The 17,580-nt window shown below is 45.2% G+C and overlaps 1 protein-coding gene across 1 annotated transcript in view; it reads left to right on the forward strand.

Moving 5' to 3' along the window:
* ACAN (aggrecan) overlaps positions 1-17,580 on the forward strand; it is an 89,771-nt gene that overhangs the window by 9,409 nt on the left and 62,782 nt on the right. Inside the window, exon 2 of the mRNA XM_058156009.1 lies at positions 14,776-14,852. Within this exon, the coding sequence (XP_058011992.1) occupies positions 14,783-14,852 (70 nt within the window). The 5' untranslated portion in view covers positions 14,776-14,782. The remainder of the gene's footprint in view (positions 1-14,775; positions 14,853-17,580) is intronic.

Consider the following 17,580-nt stretch of genomic DNA (forward strand, 5'->3'; position numbering starts at 1 on the left):
CTGACGACCGGGTCTAGGAAGTCCGTATCAAGCGTGGCAACGAAGCCTCTGCAGCTTGTCAAATTCCTTCGAGGTTTCTCGGGGCAGGCAGGAGTCCAAGTTATGACTTCAGCAATAGCATCAAACTAGATGAGACTTTGCTTGACTCAAGGTTGGAATGCCAAAAGCAGGTCCTTTATATAGGCTGTGGGGTGTGGCTCCATGATTCAGCATTTATCCAGGCCCGCCCCTCCCTTCCTTCTGCTGGCGTTGCCTCTCAGATCTCTGGAAGCGAGGATCCTCCCACTCTGAATTCTCTTCAGCTGGATCTGCTATCAGTAATTCGAGCACGTGGCTGGCTTGCTGCTCACACGCTGTAGGAGTGAAGTTTCTCGGGATTCTCTGTTCACTCCTGACATCCTCTCCGAGCATGGGGCCAGGGCCAAGGGCTGGAGGCATGACAGGCCATTCATCTTCATTATCAGACTCGGAGTCTGATAACAGGCCCGGGAGGAGATGGGAGGGGCCCGGCTGAGGAGGACGAGGCACAACAGGACCTTGGAGGATTTCTGGTGCAACCCTCTGCCCAAACAGTCTGTATACCAATCTGACTTGCACAGAAGGGATCAATTTTTAAGACCCAGGGAGTTGCTTACAAGTGCTGCATGTTACGCCAAGATAACCTGCAAGTCTACACTACTATTACAATGGCTGGATTTTCAGATGAAATGGGACTGAGTCATCAATGTATTATGGAAATGGGCATGATGGCCTACTTCATCCAATACGCTAAACTAATTGATCATTATTTTAACATATTGGATGTTGTAGGCCAGTGATGGCGAACCTTTTTGGCACTAAGTGCTCAAACCGGAATGTGCGTCCATATGTTTGTGGTGGAGCACCGGAAACCCAAAGACCAGCTGGCCGGTGCGCATGGGCGTACTGGCCAGCTGGTCCTTGGGTTTCCAGCATGTGTATCAACCAACTGGTCTTCGCATGCGCCAGAGCACCAGAAACTCAAAGACTAGCTAGCTGGTACGCCCATGCCTGTTTTTTGGCTGTTTTCAGGCTGTTTTTCAGGCCATTTTTCAAGCCAAAACCAGCCTGAAACCAGCCTGTTTTGGGGCCATTTTTCGGCCATTTTCCAGCACTCCGCTACCCACAAAGACCAGCTGGCCAGTGCTGGAAACCAGAAGAGGAGCTGGCAACAGTGCGCATGCTCACAGAGAGGGCTTTGTGTGCTACCACTGGCACGCATGCCATAGGTTCACCATTACTGTTCTAGGCCATCATGCCTTCTTTTTTTCATTGAACTATCCCATTTTTCTGCAAATGGAGGAGTCATGTTTTTTTAATCCAGATTTAGAATTTAGCACGTTGCTTCAACCGAGCTCCTGAGAGCTTGGACTGGCTTTTCTAATTGATTCCTAACTTTCCAGGACTGCCAGTCCTGCGAAATCTGGCTCATTTCAGACACAATAATTCTGCTCTACGACAATGCCAATGTCCATGGGCACAATAGCAGTAGATGCTTGCTGAGGTTATTATTCAAGACCTGCTCACTTAAGCAAAGTTTTCAAGATCGGAATGATCCATCATTTCTGCAATTCTCACACTCCAAGCAGAGACAATACTATGCCAAGGAACAGAAAACTGGGGCCAAAAACAACAGGATGCACTTTTATGTCTGATTTTATGTAACACCATCCCTGGACTTTTATAGAAACATCATTCAGTTCATGGTTCCTTCTCCCCAGTTTATAGCCTGTAATTTAAAAAATGGGATTGCTATTAACCCAGCCTTCTTGATTTCTATCCCGTGCTCATTTCTTCCCAATCCAGTAGAAATTCAAATAGAGCCAGACAAACGCAACAAGGGGATTTGCATCTATCCCAGCCTCCATTATTTGCTCACTTTATGTTGGGGAGCCCTGTAGAAGTTTCCCTGGTGCTTGGCTTAAAACAAAAATAATATTGGCACAGCTCTGCCTTTATTTTGCACAAGACGGCGCATTGGTATGCAGCTGGAGTCAACTCTCCCAGCGTCTTCGGCGTCTTCATCTCATTTTAGAGAACAACAGGCAGGTTCATCGGCTTTAAATAAGACGTTTCCAATTCTCCAATCTGTCTGCTGCTGCTTCTTCTTTTTCTTTCCCAGCGTTGCACTGGGGATGAGTGTTTGGCTGTTGCAAAGTTTCCCCCTTCCCACAATTTGGTCATCTCCTCAAAGGCCTCCACTACAGCTTCCATTGCCCTGAGAAAGCCCCACCTGCCATGTTGCCCATCAGGCCAGGAGAAATGATGAAAACTCTTTGATTTCACAACATGTAGACAACATAGCTTCAATGGGGAAAATGTGACCATCCTAAAAAGGTAAAAGGTCAAGGTTCCCCTCGCATATATGTGCTAGCCGTTCCCGACTCTAGGGGGCAGTGCTCATCTCCATTTCAAAGCTGAAGAGCCAGCGCTGTCCGAAGACGTCTCCATGGTCATGTGGCTGGCATGGCTCAATGCCAAAGGCATACGGAATGCTGTTACCTTCCCACCAAAAGTGGTCCCTATTTTTTCTACTTGCATTTTTTATGTGCTTTCGAACTGCTAGGTTGGCAGAAGCTGGAACAAGTAACGGGAGCTCACCCCGTTACACGGCAGCACTAGGGATTTGAACCGCTAAACTGCCAACCTTTCGATCAACAAGTTCAGTGTCTTAGCCACTGCATCACCACGTAACCATCCTAGATCAAGTCCAAAAACCCTAAGAAATTTCTAGAAGGCTGGCGGGCTGACAGATTAGCCGTCAATAGACACGTAAAAACAATGGCGACCATTTGCCTTAATAATCTTAAAGTGGAAATCAACATAGAATGAGGTGTACAACAAGACTATACAATATCAACTATCCTTTTCTCAGTCTGCCTTGAAGAAGTATTTCTCAAACTAGTCTGGGCAAAAGATGGAATAGATATCAATGGCACCTCTTTAAATCACTTAAGATTTGCAGGTGATGTTGTTCTAAGAGTTGCGGTGGTGCAGTGGTTAGAGTGCAGTACTGCAGGCTACTTCTGCTGATTGCTGCCTGACTGCAATTTGGCAGTTCGAATCTCACCAGGCTCATGGTTGACTCAACCTTCCATCCTTCCGAGGTGGGTAAAATGAGGACCCAGATTGTTGGGGGCCATAGGCTGGCTCTGTAAACCGCTTAGAGAGGTCTGTAAATCACTGTGAAGTGGTATATAAGTCTAAGTGCTATTGCTAGTGCTATTCTCATCTCACAAGACCCAGAAGAGCTACAAAGAACACATTCAAGAGCTGCACAAAGCAGGAGAATCATTTGGCTCAAAAATAAACCTGAAAAAGAGCCAGTTTAATGTTTAACAAATTCGCTAATGAAAATAAAAAAATGTTATATCTGGAGAAGAATTAGACATGGTAGACCACTACATATTCCTTGGCCAATGGATTTCAGTGGAAGATGACACAGTAAGGGAAATTGAACGGTGTGTTAAATGAGGTTGGCAGGAAAGCTAAGCATAATTTTCACAAAAAAAACCTATGCTTGAAGAGAAAAGTTTTCGATCAGTGTCTGCTACCTGCTCTAACATACGCCAGTGAAACATGGACACTAACCTCATAATCGATCCCAAGGTTATGAGTGGCACAAAGAACCATGGAAAGATATATGCTCAGCATTACAACCTCAAGATAGAAAGATCCGCGCATGGATTAGAGAACAAACGAAAGTATACTCTGTCATCAAGAGAGTAAAAGAATTGAAATGGAAGTGGGCTGGTCACATAGCAAAAAGAACTGATGGCAGGGAGGCCAAGGTGGTCATAGAATGGATCCCACTTGATAAAAAGCATCCACAAAAGAGACCCAAAACAAGATAGATCGACGACATCCTCAGGTATGGCAGGTCCAATCAGCAAAAGAAAACTCAGGACCGTATGGGTTGGAAACATGCGGAAGAGGCCTTCAACCTGCAGTGGACAGACAATGGCTAAAATGATGATGATGATGGTGATACACCTTAACAACATCTACAGACTATGCAAAAGAACCAATCAACCAGTCCAAAAGAGAACAAAAAGACTCCAGCACCTCTCCCCCAACAATCTGCACCCAGATCACCATAGATCAGTGGTGGCTAACCTTTTCCGGACCAAGTGCCTAAAGCTGTGCATGTGTGCGCCTGAATGTGCACGCAAGCAGCCAAACCCCTAAGATGCAATGCACATGCAGACCCCATGCACACGTTCCCCCGTGTGCGTTTGGACCCTCACATACACTCCACATGCACATACGTGTGCTCCCCCCACATGCGCACTTCCCCCCGCGTATGCAGAGACCCAAAGACCAGCTGGTTGGCGGGAGGCACGTGCACATGTTCAGCTGAGCTGAACTGGGGTGATGACTCATGTGCCCACAGATAGGGCACTGCGTGCCACCCCTGGCACATGTGCTATAGATTTGCCATCACAGGCATAGATTAACTCCAAGGCTAACATCAGACCAACGATCAAGTAAAAAACACATCCCTCAAGAAACTTTTTTAAAAGCCAACAGTAAACAGCCCAACCAAAGGACCACTAAGGCCAACCCCACCAGCACTGACCGGGCAAACTACTGGAATATAAACTGAGAACAAATCGCACTCCTTACTAGCACTGATGCTGTTACCTAGTTGGGTAAGGAAACATCTGCAAGGAAACAAGCCTCTGGTGGCTCAGACTGCTAAGACAGTCTGTTATTAACAGCAGCTGCTTGCAATTACTGCAGGTTCAAGTCCCACCAGGCCCAAGGTTGACTCAGCTTTCCATCCTTTATAAGGTAGGTAAAATGAGGACCCAGATTGTTGGGGCAATAAGTTGACTTTGTATATAATATACAAATGGATGAAGACTATTGCTTAACATAGTGTAAGCCGCCCTGAGTCTTTGGAGAAGGGCGGGATATAAATGCAAATAAAAAAAAAAAAGCAAGCTCAGAGAACACCAAGGAGCCCTCGTGTTGCCTTTCCACAGCCAGCATCTCTGCAACGGTCACAAAAGTTGTGTTCATCTGACGGTCCTAACACTGCCAGCTTTTGGCTGCTGTTGCGCAGCAAGGACCCTTCTTATTAAAAAGAAGAACCCAAGTTCTTCTTTAAAAAGTTTCAGTCTCTTTTTGAAGAGGGCAAGAGAGAAGGTTGGCAGGCTGGCTGGCTGGCTGGCTGGCTGGGAGGGTGTCGAGGTGGGGTGAGAAACCGAGCAAGTCATGACATATTAAATTAACCCAAGCAAGATGCAACGGTGGAAATCGTAGCCTTTGCTTTTGAAAAAACTCCCTGTTCTCCTTGGAGAGGAGCAGAACAAGTTCGCCCTATGTGTGGATAACTAGAACTACTCCAGTCTCCATCCATCTGTGTGTACAAGGGGAACGGGCGTGAGCAGCTGTTTCTGCCCATCTTCCCTCAATAGCCTTACAGTGCAGACATATAGAAGGTTTTTTGTTGAGCCATGGAATAGATGGGGCCTTTTTAAAAAACTCTATAATGGGGATCATCCAGCTTTTTTTAAAAAAAAAAAACTATTCATAGCAACTGAGCACGCAGACACCAACATCTGTATAGGAGAGTGAGTGAGCCTCAAAGAGAGGCTCTTAAAGAAATTCAAGGGGTAGCTTATGAGATTGCCGTAGGCTAGCTATCTTCACCTGGAACACCAGGTTAGAATTAGAACTGCAGAAAAAACAATGGCTACCAACCAGCCTTCCACTGAGGACCTGTATACTGCACAAGTCAAAAAGAGGGCTGTGAAAATATTTACAGACCCCTCACATCTGGATATAAACTGTTTCAACTCCTACCCTCAAAATGACGCTATAGAGTACTGCACACCAGAAAAACTAGACACAAGAACAGGTTTTCCCCGAAGGCCATCACTCTGCTAAACAAATAATTCCCTCAACACTGTCGAACTACTTACTAAGTCTGCACTACTATTAATCTTCTCATCATTCCCATCACCCATCTCCTCCCACTTATGACTGCATGACTGTAACTTTGTTGCTTGTATCCTTATGATTTATATTGATATTGATTGTTTCCTGATTGCTTATTTGTACCCTATGATTATCCTTAAGTGTTGTACCTTATGATTCTTGATGAACGTATCTTTTCTTTTATGTACACTGAGAGCATATGTACCAAAGACAAATTCCTTATGTGTCCAATCACACTTGGCCAATAAAGAAATCTATTCTATTATGCTCCAATGGGACTGGATTGCTTGGGGTTCAATTACACTGTGGGAACTTTGCCGTGGTCTAAGAAGAAACAGGTGGAAGATCATTAAAGAGCCATCCAACTTAGAACTAAAGAGAAGTTTCCTGACAGTGAGAACAATCAGTGGAACGGCTTGCCTCCAAAGTTGTGGATGCTCCATCACTGGAAGTTTTCAAGAAAAATTGGATGCCATTTGTCTGGAATGGTATAGGCCTCCTGACTGAGCAGGGGGTTGGACCAGAAGACCTCCGAGGTCCCTTCCAACCCTATCATTCTATGTTCTATGGCCGTGATGGTGAATTTATGGCACACATGCCCGAAGTGGCATGCAGAACCATGTCACCTGGCACACGGGGCGTCGCCCGTTCCTCTTCCAGGTTTCTGGTGTGCATGCACACACGACAATCAGCTGGCCTTTGTGCGTGCCACAGTGCCGGAAACTGGAAGAGCTGGTTTCCGGCTCTTCCGGTTTGGTCTTCCGTTTTCCGGCTGTGAACATGTGTGCCAGCCAGCTGATCAGCATGTGTGTATGCACAGCAGTAACCAGAAAACTTGCTGGAAACCAGAATTACCTTATCCGGCATGCATATAGCTCCTCTTCCTGGTTGCGGCCCTGATGAGCGTATATATTATCTATATTAAATAGGTAATCATATTAGATATAATTAAATGTAATGTTTGCTAGTCTTGATTTTATTTCAGTTTCCTGATGTTGGACTCAATTTAAGGCTCTGATTGATTTCCTTGGAGTTTCTCTTCTGTTGTTTAGAGTTTATCTCTGACCTATGTCTGACTTCTGATTGAGTACTCAACTAATGATGAGCTCATTGATCTGTCTTCACTCACTTCCTATAGGTGCAACAGCACATTTTCCCCAGTGGTGGGATTCAAATAAGTTAACAACCGGTTCTCTGCCCTAATGATTTCTTCCAACAACCAGTTCACAAAACTGCTCAGAAAGTTAACAACCAGTTTTTTATTTTTTTTATTTTTTATTTTTTATTTTTTTTATTTGCATTTATATCCCACCCTTCTCCAAAGACTCAGGGCGGCTTACACTATGTCAAGCAATAGTCTTCATCCATTTGTATATTATATACAAAGTCAACTTATTGCCCCCAACAATCTGGGTCCTCATTTTACCTACCTTATAAAGGATGGAAGGCTGAGTCAACCTTGGGCCTGGTGGAGCTTGAACCTGCAGTAATTGCAAGCAGCTGCTGTTAATGACAGATTGTCTTACCAGCCTGAGCCACAGAGGAAACTCATCTCAGACAAATGATTCAGATTCTCCTGAAGTGGTGTGACCTGGCTGAATCCCACCACTGATTTTCCCCCTTCGCCCAGTGATTGGCACCAGAAGCATTGGGCAAGATAATTTGATGGCTGTTAAGGCACTGGGCAAGCTATATTTCCTCTAGTAGCTGAAAAGTGATTAGCTTCAGATTCTGAAGAGACAGAAAGTAAAGCATGCACACATCAGTAATGTAAAATGAAAGGAAGAAGAGCAGCTGAGTCAAGGAGAGAAATGCCAGGAGAAGAGACATTTTCCGAGCAAGTGTTGTCCTTTGGCAAATTTTAGGAACGACACTTAGAGAAATATGATATTACAGCTGAAATCCTATTGGCTGTAGTAAGCAGGCCATAACTAGTCTGATGCCTGAACATCACAGAAATCCACTTTCTACTTGTATGCTTCCATGGAAAAACATCTAAAAACATTTTCACAGAGTATGACAGAATAACAGAGTTGGGAGGGACTTTGGAGGTCTTCTAGTCCAACCCACTGCTCAGGCAGGAAACCCATCTCAGACAAATGATTGTCCAGTCTCTTCTTTAAAAAACCTCCACTGTTGAAATACCCACAACATCTGGAGGCATCTGACATGGTCAGAGAAATATTTCTAGTAATACTAAATATATATAAATTATATGCTCACTGAACAATTTGTACAAATTGCTACTCTCTGATTTCAGACTGGGTGAAGGATGGCCAGGGAAGGGCCTGATTTTATCTAAAACCTGATAAATGTGATGCCTTTCAAGGCTCGTGGAAGAGCTAAAAGTTGCCAAATAAAAAAAACAAGGAGTGAGAAAAGTGTCTGCAAGATGAGAGATGCAGAGAGGTGTGAAATTTCTACAACAAAGGGGGTCTTAGAAAGAGCACCCAGGGGCAGGGCACTCTGGGATCCACCCAAACCGCAGCCCGAACTGGGGAAGCAGACAGAAGCGTCTTTGTGAAGCAGAAAACCTTCGTGTTTGTCTCCCTGTTGAGCTATGAAAAAGTTGAGTTGAGTTTTAATTCTAGGTGTGGCCATTTCGTTCATCTGTGGTCTTGTTTAAATGCAGATGTGACTCATTCCACTCTTTACCCAGGAGCTTACCCACTGGAAAATAATTTATTCTTTTTGGGGGAAAAAACCTGAAATGAGAAGGTTGTTCCATTCACTTTAAGCCTTGTACAAAATGGTTCTTCTTAAGCATCTCTATGAGTCATTTGACATAACAACGGCCATCATGTTTTTGGAAATGGTGAAGTTCTCCAAGGTACTCTGCTCCAACCTGGATACTCCCAGATAGATAAACTTCATCTCCCATAATTCTCAGACATTTTGGGCAGCGTTAAAGATTCTGGAATTAAATTCTCCACATTCAGAGGTATCCTAGTTGTTGTTGTTAGTTGCGAAGTTGTGTCTGACCCATCGCGACCCCATGGACAATGTTCCTCCAGGCCTTCCTGTCCTCTACCATCCCCTGGAGTCCATTTAAGCTCACGCCGGCTGCTTCCGTGATTCCATCCAGCCACCTCGTTCTCTGCCATCCCCTTCTTCTTTTGCCGTCAATCTTTCCCCGCAATCTCCCTTCTCCAGGGAGTCCTTCCTTCTCATTAAGTGGCCAAAGTATTTGAGTTTCATCTTCAGGATCTGGCCTTCTAAAGTAGGGGTCTCAAAACTTAGTAACCTTAAGGCTTGTGGACTTCAACTCCCAGCTTTCTCAGCCAGCTTTGTTAAAGTTACTTAAAGTTACTAAGGTTGGAGACCCCTGTTCTAAAGAGCAGTCAGGATTGATCTCCTCTAAGTGACCAGTTTGATCACCTTGCAGTCCAAGGGACTCGCAAGAGTCTTCTCCAGCACCAGAGTTCAAAAGTCTTAATTCTTTGGCTATTCAGGAAAAAAGATGCCGGCCAAGTTCAAGGCAATAGAACCAGATCCAGACTTCAGTCTAGATAACAAATTAATCAAGTTACAAAAAACAGAGTTTCAAGTATCAGAATTTTAGAGCTCAGTGCTTTATGGTTACCTGTGTAATTAACAACTGAATTAGCTTTGGATTTTTGTGTTTATAAGAATGTTTTTATTCAATTTAGTTATGGAAATTATTAATTACAATTAATTATTAATTAATTGTAATTAATAATTCAAATACCAGAGTTATAGAGTTCAGTGATTTATAATTATCTGTATGGTTCCTTTGTAGCAAGGGCACGATGTCATGTATTTTAACGATTAAACATACATCACCTTGAAACTTTTGTTTTTGTGTTGTGCTTGAATAAGAACAGTACTCATTCAACATTAGTTATGGAAAGATTGGTGTTATTGTACTAAAAATGATATTCACGTTGACTGATACGGCTGTGTTTTTATTGTATGCTTTCTATAATGACTGGGTTGCTGCTGTGTTTAAATTATTATTGCTTTCGACATTGTTATTTTGCTTGTAATCATGTGCCTAACTTGTTTAGAAGCTGAAATAACATGGAACAAAATGAATGGAAGTAGGGGTGATTTAATTATTATTTTTTTAAAAAAAGAAGGTCTAATGAACATTTGCAAAAGACTCAAGAATGTGCAATTAACACAATTCAAATGTGAAAGCAGCAGATTCACAGCTGGGGAAAAATTCTCGGGGCTAAGATTATTCTGAAAAATCTCTCTCTTTTGCATATTTCCCTTTAAGAGACAGAACGCAAGAGACAACTCCGTAGGCAGTTTTGGCTTCCCAAGTTAATTTATTAAGTGAACCTGGCAAGGCTGGTGGCACTTTTCAAAGCAATGCTTCATTCTGTGCCTTTCTTTTTTATCTCCTTCCCTCCCTGTTTTCTTTAAGTAGCTGACAGACCAGTAAGGAAGGGCTTCCCTAAAATAATTGAGGCACCTGATGTTCTGTTCCTCCATGACCCAGAACAAATAGCTTTAAAGTGTCTCAGTTTTGACTTTTGTCGTTTTTTGGTGTGTGCTCTAACAGTTTTATTGATTCCAGAAATGCCCAGGAGAGAATAGCAGCAAAACAAGACAAGGGTGTTTTTTTGTTGTTGTTGTTTTGGTGTTCTCTTCCCCCCAGACACACGCACACACCCTCCCCCAAAAAAAAGAAAGAAAGAAAGAAAGAAAGAACAGGCTCAATCCAAAGTAATTATTTATTTCCTGGGTCCATGGATAGAAAGAGTCAAGGCTTGCTGGAATACACGGAGTTCGGCAGACCTGCATAAATTTTGACTTGCTAAGTGGGACACAGCACATCAGGCATATGTAGGCAGCCTTTGGGGGACACAGTAAACCTGTTTCTTGAATAACTCCTGTTCTTCTGGGTTTGTACAATATACCTGACTCAGGGGTGAAATGCTACCGGTTCGGACCGATTCGGCTGAACCGGTAGCGATGGCGGCGGGTGGTTCGGATAAATGATAGCAATAGCGATACAAGGCTCCGCCTACTCACCTGGTCGTCATTACTTCCTGGTTTTAACCAAGAAGTAACCTGTTTTTTACCCTCTGCACATGCGCAGAAGGGTCTGCATGTGATGGCACAGGGCGTGCACTTCTGAAATGGTAGGGAAGGTAAGTAGATTTTACCCCTGACCAGACTGTAAATTAACCCACTGAACTAAAGCGTTGTACAAAGCTCTAAGCAACGAGGTGAAGAAACCAAGTTTAAATATGGCTAGACATGCTACAGTCGTGGTCAAAATTGTGGAAACCTTTTGGGAAAAGTGTATTTTTGAGGTTTGATGGCTAATAGCACCACTTTTTGGGGGAGTGTCAAGATAATCCTATTCCACTGCTGGAATGGCCTGGGAATAGCCCAGACCTTCACCCAATTGAAAAACTATGGAGCTGACTGAAGAAACCTTTTAGTCAGAAGCGACTCAGCAATAAAACCCAGTTAATAGAAGCCATCATTCAATCTTGGTTTCACATGATTACAGCTGCAGAACTCAAAGGCTTGGTTCACTCCATGGGAAGACGTTGTAAGGCCCTAATTCATGCTAAAGGTTCCCCAACTAAGGATTAACTGACATGGTGATAATTTTTGTATATCACGTTTTTTCTTCCTGTTTCATTTTTCCTTTTTATACTTCAACTGCTATTCTAATAGCAAATCCTTCATAAAAATTATTGCATTACATTCTTCATTCAATTATTTTTCCATTGATATGTAATTTTATGGTACTATTCCAAAAAAAGTGGTGTTCTTAGCTAGTTTTAGAAAATACACTTTTCCCAAAAGATTTCCACAATTTTTTCCCGGGCAAAATTTTTTATTTTCCATAATAATTCCCACAATTTGACCAGTGTACAATACAATCATTTATCCAACAATCGATCCTATACTCGAATTATGCTCAATCAGGCATTTCCACAATTTTTTCGACTACTGTATGTCACTAGGAATGAACAAATTATTTTGCTCCATTGTGCTGCAAAATGTAAAGGCTTTTGTGCATTTATCTTATCACACTATATAGCCAAAATGGGCCAACTCGCCACGGGGCAATTCAACAAAGAGAAACGTTAAATTAATTTCCACAGAACTGTGCCCTATAATCATAAAATAAAGATAAACCAACCCAGAAATAAGAAGAGTTGCAATCATTTCAATGAAAATGTGGTCCCCGATAAAAAAGTAGCTGAATGAAACGATTAATACAGTGTTGAATTATTCCATGGCAAGTTGTCCTGCAGCAAGTTGGTCATAGCAAGTTGGTTGCTACGAGTAGCCATGGTGAGTTGTCCTAGACCAGCGGTTCTCAACCTGTGGGTCGGGACCCCGTTGGGGGTCGAATGACGATTTGCCAGGGGTCGCCTAAGACCATCGGAAATATGGGAAGTATACTTGCGAGTCGAAGAATCGCGCTCCAATAGTTGACTCCACAAGCCAGCTGCAGGCTCTTCAAATCGCTAGCCGAATTCGGCTTCAGGCGCGATGAATTAAAAAAGAGAGACATCTTTGCTCTGATGTCTCCCTCTCAAGCCAGCTGCAATCACTCCCAATCGCTAGCCTAATCTGGCTTCAGGCGCCATAAACTTAATAGGGGAGGAGTCTCCGCTTTAATGCCTCCGTCCTCAAGGCAATCGCAAGCAGTTCAGATCGCTAGCCAATACGGCTTCAGGCGCGATAAATTCAAAAAAACAGTTTGCCGATTTTTTCCCCCTTCTGCGGCTGCTGAGGCACGCTGAGATCGGTTGGGGTCGCCACATCGTGGGGAATTGTATTAAAGGGGTCGCAGCACTATAAAGGTTGAGAACCACTGTCCTAGACCAAAGGGTGTCAAACTCAAGGCCCGTGAGCTGGATTTAGGCTGCAGGATGCCTAAATCTGGGCTGCGGGGCCACCCTGGAAACAATGAAGGACCAGCCCATGGTGCCTCTGCCAATGAAAACAGACTTTGGGAGAGTTGTGTGTGGCCCTCCCAGGCTCCATTTTCTCTAGCAGCAGTTTGAAGGAGGCCACTGCAGCCAAAAACGAAGCTTGTGAGGGGCACGTGTGGCCCTCCCGAGCTCTGTTTTCACAGGCAGAGGGTTGTAGGAAGCCATCGCAGTTGGAAATGGAGCTGAGGAGCCAGTTTTCGCTAGCAGAGCACTCAGGCCACCAGAGGCACCCCCAACATGACCTTGAACTGGCTATGCCCCCCTGGCCACACACACCTGCCAAAGTCAAACACAACCCTGATGTGGCTCTCAATGAAATCGAGTTTGACACCCCTCTCCTAGACCCACACAGAGCAGTACATTCAGTTTGACATTCCAGCTATGGGCCTATGTTGATTAGTGTTTGATTGTGTGCCAACAATTACATGTTGAAACTTAGCAGACGTATAGATAGATCTTCTCCAGGATGTTGTCCCAAACCTGGCACTTCAAGCCTTCCAATGGTGCACCTATCCACCTTGTGACTAGTTGGCCTCTTCCTTGTTTTCATTCCATCTTTCTCAGCACTATAGATTAGAGTCTAGAGAGCTAGATCTTTGTACAGTGCATCCTGCTTTGACCAATTTGGTTTTGGTCATTTGTGCTGGATTAAATTGAGGATTAGTTTATTCTATAATCCATTTGTTTTCCTGCTGTGGTGGCGCAGTGGTTAGAATGCGGTACTGCAGACTGACTGCTGGCTGACTGCAATTTGACAGTTCAAATCTCACCAGCTCATGGCTGACTCAGCCTTCCATCCTTCTGAGGTGGGTAAAATGAGGAGCCAGATTGTTGGGGTGTAATATGCTGACTCTGTAAACCACTTAGAAAGGGCTGGAAAGCACTCTGAAGCGATATATAAGTCTAGATGCTATTGCTATTGCTATCAAGAAACCAATTGTGGTGGATATAACAGGTTAGACGGTGGGGGGGACTTCAGTGGTAAAATGTTTGAGAATTTCATTTGTCTTTGGAAAGATTCCATGAAATCGCTTCTACCTTCTCCCTCCTTCATTCCCCATCTGACCAGAACTAAACTGGTGAATTTTGAAAGACAATTTCTGCATCTTTTTATCAGCTCTTCATAGAAATCCAATAATGTATGACTTGGTATATTAAGTACACTTTATTGTCTGGCTCAGCTTGACCCACATTCTACTTATGCTCTTAAACCAATTCTACTTTAATATCAATTTATGCTTCATTAGATATCTGGATATGAAGCCAGCAGAGTTCCTGCATTTCGGTGTATTTAGTTTTTAGAGTGAAATTTCCATTTCAATTGAAGAATTGCTGTAAGTATAGTTTGTGCCATGCCTAAGCCAATTTCCTTGTTCAAGTGCATCAGAAAACTGCGACTTAATAAACCTTAGCAGCAACAGGCAGCTGTTAATTAGGAGATGACAATGTCCAGTTTCCAACTGTGACTAAACACCAGTTTTGAGCAACTCCAGCTGGTCTGAACAATGGTAAGGGATGAGGAAATTCTAGCTCATCAACATCTGGGAGGTTGGACATTGTCACCTCTTCATTTAAAGAGCGTATTCTAGCTCATCAACATCTGGAAATTCTAGCTCATCAACATCTGGGAGGCTGGACATTGTCACCTCTTCATTTAAAGAGCGTATTGACTGTTATAGGCAGCGCATCCAAAATCTTGAAATACAAAGTATTTTTCTTCCTTGCCAGCTAGAGAAGGTTGAAATCCTAAACACGTCATTGTATAAACTATTGCTGTCTGTCTGTGTGCTTGATATGGACTGCAAAACGGTTCTTGGTAATTGTTTTGTTCACCCTACCAAAAATACTAATTCATTATCCTCTGTTTGTATTTCAGGAAAAGCATGACCACTTTACTACTAGCATGTGTGTGTTTGCATGTCATCGCTGCAGCCACCTCTGTGGATGTTTTAGGTAGGTCACACCCGGGCCTCCACCTTTACTATGAATTGTAAAACAAAGCAGAAGCGATTCAGTGCCTTTCCCGGGAAGTAATGGACAATGCCCTTGCAGTTTGTAAAAATACTATCATGCTGTTCCTTCTTCTATATCAGCGGTGTCAACTTCGATTTCATTGAGGAAAGCATCAGGGTTGTGGGCACATTGGGGTGGGCAGAGGTGGGGTGGGCATGGCCAGGGTGGGTGTGGCCAGGGTGGGCATGGCCAGGGTGGGCGTGGCCAGTTCAACATCACTCATTGAGGCTCCATTTTCGGCCACAACGGCCTTCTGCGGCCCTCCGCCAGCAAAAACAGAGATCCTTTAACCAGTATGAGGCAGTGGGCATCATATCACCCCAAAAGTACCAAAAATATAGCTTTGTAGGCAACTATAATACTAGCGTTCTGATACAACCTACCGTATATACTCGAGTATAAGCCGAGTTTTTCGGCACGTTTTTTGTGCTGAAAAACGCCCCCTCGGCTTATACTCGAGTCTACCCTTGCAGAGCCGACCCAGGAGAGGGTTTTTGCCCTCGAACAGCTGGGCCGGCAGGACGAGCCCAAATGCTGCCGGCATGCTTTGCCAGCTCGGCCGGCTCGCTTTGGGCGGCGGCTGGCCTCGGCGCTTCCGCCGCTTTTGATGGCGGCGGCGGCGGTGGTCGGCGGAGGGGCGGGCGGAGGGGCGTCACATTTTCGCCTCTCACTCGCCTCCTCTTGCCCGGTGGGCGGAGGCGTTGTCGCTCGGTGCCGAAATTGAGTGCGGCGGCAGTGGGGTGGGGAGGCCGCGTGAAGTGCCGGCTGGGGAGCCCGGAGCCAATCCCGGCCCCCAGCCGGCACTTCACGGCGGCCTCCCCGCCGCTCGCACTCAATTTCGGCTGGAGAGGAGGGCGAGGGTGACAACGCCTCCGCTGGCGAGAGTGACAAACAACAGAGTTCTTCGCTTGAGTACTCGCTCTTCGAAAGCCGAAATTGAGTGCGGCGGCAGTGGTGGGAGGTGAGGCCGCTGGGGAGCCCGGAGCCAATCCCGGCCCCCAGCCGGCACTTCACGGCGGCCTCCTGCCGCCGCACTCAATTTCGGCCGGAGAGGAGGGCGAGACAAACGCCCGCTGGCGAGAGTGACAAACAACAGAGTTCTTCGCTTGAGTACTCGCTCTTCGAAAGCCGAAATTGAGTGCGGCGGCAGTGGGTGGGGAGCTAAAGCAAAGAAGGAATGTCATATGACCTTCCCACATGATGGTAGCTGCAGTCTCCAGCATCCTATACTATACTATAGTGGTGAAATCCAATTTTTTTTACTACTGGTTCTGTGGGTGTGGCTTGGTGGGCATGGCCAGGGTGGGCATGGCCAGGGTGGGCATGGCCAGGGTGGGTGTGGCCAGGGTGGGTGTGGCTTGGTGGGCATGGCCAGGGTGGGCATGGCCAGGGTGGGCGTGGCCAGTTCAACATCACTCATTGAGGCTCCATTTTCACACGGCCTCCACCTTTACTATGAATTGTAAAACAAAGCAGAAGCGATTCAGTGCCTTTCCCGGGAAGTAATGGACAATGCCCTTGCAGTTTGTAAAAATACTATCATGCTGTTCCTTCTTCTATATCAGCGGTGGCAACTTCGATTTCATTGAGGAAAGCATCAGGGTTGGGGGCACATTGGGGTGGGCATGGCCAGGGTGGGCGTGGCCAGTTCAACATCATGCGGCCCTCCGCCAGCAAAAACAGAGCTGCAAGGGGGGCCTGTGTGCGGTCTTCTCAGGCTCTGTTTTCGCTGGCAGAGGGCTGCAGGAGGCTGTTGTGGCTGAAATGCAGCCCTCCCGAGCTCCATTTTTTCTGGCAGAGGCACCGTGGCCCAGTCCTTCACTATTTCCAGGGCAGCTGCCTGGGCTAGATCTAAACACCCCATGGGCCGGATGCGGCCCACAGGCCTTGATTTTGACATCCCTGTTCTACATTCGAATTTATCAGAGTTTTCAACTTCTGATATTGAACAGCTTCTAAAGCAAAGAAGGAATGTCATATGACCTTCCCACATGATGGTAGCTGCAGTCTCCAGCATCCTATACTATACTATAGTGGTGAAATCCAATTTTTTTTACTACTGGTTCTGTGGGTGTGGCCAGGGTGGGCGTGGCCAGTTCAACATCATGCGGCCCTCCGCCAGCAAAAACAGAGCTGCAAGGGGGGCCTGTGTGCGGTCTTCTCAGGCTCTGTTTTCGCTGGCAGAGGGCTGCAGGAGGCTGTTGTGGCTGAAATGCAGCCCTCCCGAGCTCCATTTTTTCTGGCAGAGGCACCGTGGCCCAGTCCTTCACTATTTCCAGGGCAGCTGCCTGGGCCAGATCTAAACACCCCATGGGCCGGATGCGGCCCACAGGCCTTGATTTTGACATCCCTGTTCTACATTCGAATTTATCAGAGTTTTCAACTTGATATTGAACAGCTTCTAAAGCAAAGAAGGAATGTCATATGACCTTCCCACATGATGGTAGCTGCAGTCTCCAGCATCCTATACTATACTATAGTGGTGAAATCCAATTTTTTTAAAAACCCGTTCTACCCAGAGCAAATGGCAAATAAGCAGCCTGCTTTGAGTCTGATTATTGTTTCATGGTGGTTGCCCTCTGATCTCCTTGTACATGACAAGGCACCTCTAACCCAGCGCTTTGTGTTTGTTATTGGTAATTCTCCTCTCCTTCTTCCATTGGAGTCC

Source organism: Ahaetulla prasina, chromosome 13, assembly GCF_028640845.1.
Source record: "Ahaetulla prasina isolate Xishuangbanna chromosome 13, ASM2864084v1, whole genome shotgun sequence".
In the NCBI taxonomy this organism is placed as follows: Eukaryota; Metazoa; Chordata; class Lepidosauria; order Squamata; family Colubridae; genus Ahaetulla; species Ahaetulla prasina.